The sequence below is a fragment of the Sardina pilchardus genome, chromosome 13 (assembly GCF_963854185.1).
Source record: "Sardina pilchardus chromosome 13, fSarPil1.1, whole genome shotgun sequence".
Taxonomy (NCBI): domain Eukaryota; kingdom Metazoa; phylum Chordata; class Actinopteri; order Clupeiformes; family Clupeidae; genus Sardina; species Sardina pilchardus.
Window position 1 is genome coordinate 26,994,516 of NC_085006.1, and position 7,500 is coordinate 27,002,015.

The following is a 7,500-nucleotide window of genomic DNA, read 5'->3' on the forward strand; positions in this document are numbered from 1 at the left end:
TCCCTCTCTCTCCCTCTCTCTGTATTTTGTTGTGTCTCTCGCTCCGCCAGGTCCCCCCAGTATCCGCGCCATGCGCAACATCACGGCGGTGGCGGGCCGCAACACCTTCATCAACTGCCGCGTGATTGGCTACCCGTACTACTCCATCAAGTGGTACAAGGAGGGCATGCAGCTGCCCGACAACCACCGGCAGATGGTGTACGAGAACGGCACGCTGAAGCTGAGCGACGTGCAGAAGGGCATGGACGAGGGCGCCTACCTGTGCAGCGTGCTCATCTCCCCGCAGGTCTTCATCACGCAGACCGTCTACGTCACCGTCAAAGGTGAGGGGGGGCAACAGGGGCAACACAGGGCACAGGGGCTGGGTATGAGGGGGGCAGTTGAGGGGGTACGGGGGCAACACAGCTGAGCGACGTGCAGAAGGGCATGGACGAGGGCGCCTACCTGTGCAGCGTGCTCATCTCCCCGCAGGTCTTCATCACGCAGACCGTCTACGTCACCGTCAAAGGTGAGGGGGGGCAACAGGGGCAACACAGGGCACAGGGGCTGGATATGAGGCGGGGCAGTTGAGGGTGGCGCAGGGGTAACACAGGGCACAGGGGCTGGATATGAGGGGGGCAGGGGGGGTAACACAGGGGACAGGGGCTGGATATGAGGGGGGCAGTTGAGGGGGCCGGGGGTAACACTGAGCACATGGGCTTTGTATGAAGGGGCAGTTGAGGGTGCAGGGGGGTAACACAGGGCACATGGGCCGGGTATGAGGGGGGCAGATGAGGGAGGCAGTTGAGGGAGGGGGGCAACACAGGGCACATGGGCTGGGTATGAGGGGGGCAGTTGAGGGAAGGGGCCACACAGGGCATGTGTGGATATAAGAGGGGCAAGGGTAGTATAAGGGGACAGGGGGCAAAACAGAGCCCATGGGTTGGACATGAGGGGGTATTATTACTGGCTCAAACCACAGTGTGATGAACAAACATCTAAGGGTTTATTCCATAGCGTGAATTTACAAAACATGTGAGGAAAGGTGTGTGTGTGTGTGTGTGTGTCTGGCACAGGCCAGGGTTGGTGTTTTGACTTTATGTTTCATGTATGGATGAGAGTGGATATAAGCAGCTGCAACCATTCAGAAATGAACGATCGTCAGGCAATTGAAAAAAACACAATGTTTTGATATGGATCTCAGAGATATTTTTAAAATCATAGATAAAGATCCAATTTAGCCATCTATCTCGCTGCCTTAAACCCCTATGTTGAAGCAGATTTTTTTTTTTTTTTTTAAGAATTCCCCATTATAACTTCCTCTATGACTAGCAAAGATTTAGTTTTAATCAGTACTAGATTCTGCGCTGGAGCCAGCTGCTATCTGACTCATCTGCAGCCGATAGCTTCATAAAAAATATCCCCTTTCCATCACAAACGCATTTAAAGGGACAAAGGCCCCCTTCTCATTGGCTGCAACCTTTCTGCCTGTGCACTGATACGTTACTGTTTTAGTGTTCTTGTACATAATATTATGGCTGCCTCTAATACAATTTGTATTAGTTTGACTTGCAGTGTCACCTGTTGCTAAGCAACATCGCGGCAGAGCAAAGATGGCGGCTAGGGATGTATCTGCATAGATCAGAGATTCATGTCTCCCCTGAATTCCACCGAGATGCTCCAGTTGGCTGACACCACACACATACGCACACACATACACACACACACACACACACACACACATAGATCCATGCCAGATCAGGGCCAGAACAGATATTATGTAGCTACCCATAATGCCTCTGCAGTTACACTGCATTAATATTTTTGTTTTCTTATTAATATTATTTAAGTAAAAAAATATCTACATTTAAAAAAACAGTGTTGATTTAGGTAACTTATATATATCCATCATTTTGAAACATTTTCAAAGCATGTTTTCTTGGAATATCTGAGGCCCTCCAGAGAGAGTGCACTTGAAATGTGCAGTGTGAAAGTGTGTGTGTGTGTGTGTGTGTTTGTGTGTGTGTGTGTGTGTGTGTGCGCGTGCACGCGCGCGCGTGCATGCATGTATGCATGTGTTTATGTGTGTGTGTGTGTGTGTGTGTGTGTGTGTGTATGTGTTAGAATAGTAGATGGGTTTCTTTCACAGACACATGAACACACACTAACAGCCTTTGATTAGGGGGATTAGTTGCTGGTGCAGCCTTTCGGCCACTCATCAATTACACAAGGACCCTGTGTCACTGTGGGGTGTGTGTGTGTGTGTGTGTGCGTGCGCATGCGTGCGCGCGCGCGCGTGTGTGTGTGGAAAATAAACCTAAATACCATCTGTATCCTTTTACTAAAAGAGCTGGAATTAAACAACTGAAGTCTTTAAGATAGCAATTTAGCATTGTGCTATTAGCCTTATCGAATGCTTATGTGTGTGTGTGTGTGTGTGTGTGTGTGTGTGTGAGTTGACTGTGAGCAGGGACACCAGTATAAGGGAACACTGGCTCCAGTGTGTGCAGTATACTGGGCTGCTTGTCTTGTCTTGTCTGATTTAATTAGATGAATTTTAACGAGCTCTAGATTAAACCCCCAGATGTCTCCGGCGGAGCCCCCCACCTCAGTTACCACGGCAACGCCATTATTCCCTCTGCCAATTGGTCTCTAATTAGAGCAGCTATTATGGGCTGTAGGGGAGAGTAGGGGGCCTGGATTACACTGCACATCATAGAGAGGGCTTATGTGCTAGGCTACACCTCTGAATCTCAATGTGTTTCTCTCTCTCTCTCCCTCCATCTCCCTCTTTCCCTCCCTCTTTTTCTCTCTTTCCTTTAAACCACCTGTCCTCCCAATGCCCTTACCACCCTTGTGCAATCCTTAAAATGACCTAATCTTTCTAATGCATCTTCTCTTTCTAATAACTATCTATTTTATCTATCTATCTATCTATCTATCTATCTATCTACCCATCTATCTATCTTCCTCTCTCTCTCTTTCTCTGTCTCTCTCTCTGTATCCCTCGTTCTTCCTTATCACACACACCTTGTTAATATCATGCCATTAATCTCTTTGCCATCCCCATTCATTCATGCTTGTCACTCTCATTGTATTTCTTAATTCGCCCCCCCCCCCCCACACACACACACACACACACACACACACACGTTTCTCTCTCCTCTATCATCCCTATCTCTGTCCATCCGTCCAGTTCCTCCCCTCATCCAGCCGTTTGACTTCCCGCCCACGTCCATCGGGAAGCTGATGTACGTGGCGTGCGTGGTGTCGTCGGGCGACATGCCCATCCGCTTCACGTGGCGCAAGGACGGCCAGGAGATCCGGCACGACGGCAACTCGGGCGTCACCATCGAGACCAAGGAGTTCATGAGCTCGCTGCAGATCTCCAAGGTGTCGCTCAAGCACAACGGCAACTACACCTGCATCGCCAGCAACGACGCCGCCACCGTCAGCACCGAGAGACAGCTCATCGTCACCGGTGAGCACCTGGGAGGAGAGGAGGAGAGGAGGGGAGGAGAGGAGGAGGGGAGGGGAGGAGGGGAAACGGATCTGATCAGGATCTGATAGATAGATAGATACCGGTAGATAGATAGATAGATAGATAGAATGATAGATAGATAAGATAAGATAATCCTTTAATTGTCTCCCAAAGGAAAATGTGCAAATATAGATAGATAGATAGATAGATAGATAGATAGATAGATAGATAGATAGATGCTTTATTGATCGCCAAGGGGAAATTCAAGAAAAACACAAAAAGACACAGAGCTAGAGTACGAGGATTGCTGCCACTCTTGTCGGCACCGGAGTCGTAGATCACAGTCAGTTAACCTTTAAAGGTGTGGGTTTTTGAACATTCTAACAGAAGATTCCATTCCGTATAACAAGTCATGGCTCTAAAATTCTATGTTGAATTCAATTAACACAGATATTCTTTAGAAAGTAAATTTTCCAACATTCTCATCGCACCTGTGTGACGGTATACCTTTAAAGGTCAGACCTGGGCCTAAACATTGTCCAGAAATATGAATAAGTTACCAAGGAAACTTCCATCTCGTTTCAATAAAATACTGAATGCTGTGGGCATATTTTGCACATGCTATAGATGTATTATGTGGATTGAAATATAGTGTATGCAATTGAAGCAATAAAAGGCCTATATGTACTTTCCACCCTGAGAGTGGAAAGGAAGGATAAGAGACTGGAGGACAAGAAGAAAAGAGACTGTGTCATAGGTGAGGGTAAAGACCAACAGAGAAGAAAGGAAAATGGACAAAATGAAATGTAGCCAGAAGCGGTAGTTATCAAGGTCTACGCAGAGTGAAAGAAATGCCCCTATAGGAGAACTCCAGTGATGTTTCACATATATCTCCGTTTCTTGAGGTCACTGAATACTGTCGGTACAAAATAAACGAAAACAATCGTTGTACCAAGTGTCAGTTGCTGCAGCTACAGCGCTACACTCTGGGAGCATGAAGGTGGAGGCTCATGAGCGCCCCATAGAGTCACCGAAATGCCCCTTTAGGTGCTGTGTCCACCAAACGCGTTTTTTGCGCCGACGGCGACAATTTTCAATATAAAGTCTATGTAGCTCAGCGTTCACAGCGCTGAGCGCCCTCGGCGGAAAAAAACTCTCGGCGCCGACCGTTTTTTGACGCAGCGCTCAGAGCGCTCAAAGTTGAAATCTGTTCAACTTTTAGAACAGCGCCGGGCTCGTCAATGGCACTTCTCGTTATAAACCGTCTCTGGTTTTGGTAACTTAGCAACAATAAACACTTCTCGAAGCGCCGAGAGGAGGAGGTTGAGGGCGCTCTGGCTGTTAAAAACGCGTTTGGTGGACACAGCACCTTAAGCATGAAAAGGTTGAAGGTCATTGAGAAAATGGGACAAAGTATTAGTACACAACATTTTACATTTCTATGTGAAGCGGACCTTGAGATATTGACAGGTTGCAGTTTTAGCACGCCCAATTTACATCATTTCACAAATTTGGTGTGCTTTGAAAAGATCTCGTGGCGATTGTGTTTACCAAGTTTGGATAAGATTAGGCCTTTACAGGAGAAGATATAGGCCAGGGGTCGGCAACCTGCGGCTCCAGAGACGCATGCGGCTCTTTAGCGCCTTCCTGGTGGCTCCCTGGAGCGTCTCCAAAAATGTATGAAAATGAATGGGGGATTTTTGTTCATTTGTTTTAATATGGTTTCTGTATAAAGACAAACATTCTTAACGTTTTCCAATGTTGTAAAAATGTGCATAATAAATATTAGAGTTCAACATTTCTGTCAACGAAGATTTGATAGCTGCAGCTGCGACACACGTTTCAGGGCGGCGCCGTGGCAGGTGGCTGTATGGTTGTAAACAAACCGGGTGTCAGCATGGGCCGTGCCATGGATCCCAAAGGGAAAAAGAGAAAGATCGATGAGATCAGAAAGAACCGATGAGATCAGAGAATTTAAGGCAGAATGGACCGAATCATTTGCTTTCATTGCCATTGCGGAAGGATTGCCTGCATGTTTGCTTTGTAATGAGAAGTTGGCGAACAACAAAAAGAGAACGACATTTAGAAATACATTTTCAGGGAAGGCATGCTACATTTGCAGCCGACTACCCAGTTGGGACTGAGAGAAAAAGTGCGATTGCAGTAGCCTATTTCTGGAGAATTTTTTTTGCAACCTGATAGATATTAAAACGTGGAAAACAACGGTTCACGGATGGTGATTACACGAAGTTGAACTTAAAGCTCCATATCGGAGTAGCCTAGTCACGTGGTGTGTCATTCTCTCCGAGATGCGCTGCAGGGAAAAACATTTAATCATGAAAGCTCGATATGTAGCCTTGTTGTAGCCTACTTAGTCATTTTGATAATAGGCTAATATAGATAATATACACTTACAGCCTGTGTTGCCTTCATATAAGGCTTACATAAGGCTTTTCATTTTTTGCGGCTCCAGACAGATTTATTTTTTGTTTTTTGGTCCAAAATGGCTCTTTGAACATTTTGGGTTGCCGACCCCTGATATAGGCGAACCATATGGACCACAACCTGAAATTAGATTAATGCATATCTGTCAGACAGAGCAATGAATTGAAAAGAAAAACAAAAAAGTCAGCTTGATCTTTAGATGATGTGTAACAAATGTTGAGAGATTTACAGGAAACGGCCTTGGCCATTGGTCTTCACTTTCAAGAGTTTTGAAAATGGTGGGAAAACTTTGCGGAAGAAAATGGAGTGGGCTACCTTGGGATGTGAAACGTAAAGATGCTTTCAATAGCGCCCCCTATGGCCAGATTTGAAGAAATGCTACAATATAAAACAGGGAAAGAGGCTCACAGAGGTGTCTGTTATTGACAACACCAGCGCACCTTCTCATAGAACAGAGTGTATAGAACACCAGCGCACCTTCTCATAGAACAGAGTGTATAGAACACCAGCGCACCTTCTCATAGAACAGACTGGGTATAGAACACCAGCGCACCTTCTCATAGAACAGACTGAGAACAGAACACCAGCTCACCTTCTCATAGAACAGACTGGGTATAGAACACCAGCGCACCTTCTCATAGAACAGACTGGGTATAGAACACCAGCGCACCTTCTCATAGAACAGACTGGGTATAGAACACCAGCGCACCTTCTCATAGAACAGACTGGGTATAGAACACCAGCGCACCTTATCATAGAACAGACTGGGTATAGAACACCAGCGCACCTTCTCATAGAACAGACTGGGTATAGAACACCAGCGCACCTTATCATAGAACAGAGTGGGTATAGAAAAGAGCGGATTACTGGCGAGAGGAAAAGAGAGGTTCTGAATTATTCGAGAGGGGAAATCTCAGAGAGACGTCGATGAAGGCTCAGAACAGCAGCTGTGTCTGCGCTGCCTATAGCGCTACAACTGGAGACCAGGAGCCCACTTCAATACGAGAACACTGCAATGAATTCTTCATTGTTTGCGTTCAGTTGAAATCTCGTAGCAGAATCATGTCAATGTGTGTGTGTGTGTGTTTCTTTTTTTTCTCCACCTCAGTTCCTCCCCGCTTTGAAGTCCAGCCCAATAACCAAGATGGCATCTACGGCAAGTCAGGCATCCTCAATTGCTCGGTCGATGGCTACCCCCCTCCCAAAGTGATGTGGAAACATGCCAAAGGTAGATCATTTACACATCTCACACCCCTGTGCCGTAGACAAGTCAGGTGTCTGTGTGTAAAGACCTTGCACACAGTTTGTTAATGCACACTTGCACACCTGTATGTGTGGAGTGTCTGGCTTAGGGCAGTCAATACTGAAACTCATGTGATTTTAAAGGAGGCGATTTTAATGAATACCGCTGGGAAGCTAAAAGTGAGATTTCCTCTGAATAATATCCAGTATAAAACAACAGATATCAACTCTTGGAACAGACACAGCTTTTGCTCTTTTTTTTCGTGGCTCTGCTCCTGTATCCCTCTCTCTCCTCTCGTTCTCACTCTGTCTGTTTTCCTCCGGTTCTCTAGGGAACCCTCAGCAGTACCACC

At 46.4% G+C, this 7,500-nt stretch overlaps 1 protein-coding gene across 1 annotated transcript in view; it reads left to right on the plus strand.

Annotated features, from left to right (window-relative positions):
- The window catches only part of dscaml1 (Down syndrome cell adhesion molecule like 1), a 143,429-nt gene that overhangs the window by 96,208 nt on the left and 39,721 nt on the right, over window positions 1-7,500 (plus strand). The window contains exons 8-11 of the mRNA XM_062552495.1: window positions 51-323; window positions 3,176-3,460; window positions 7,014-7,133; window positions 7,480-7,500. The exon at window positions 7,480-7,500 is cut by the window's right edge and continues 150 nt beyond it. Of these exons, the coding sequence (XP_062408479.1) occupies window positions 51-323; window positions 3,176-3,460; window positions 7,014-7,133; window positions 7,480-7,500 (699 nt within the window). The remainder of the gene's footprint in view (window positions 1-50; window positions 324-3,175; window positions 3,461-7,013; window positions 7,134-7,479) is intronic.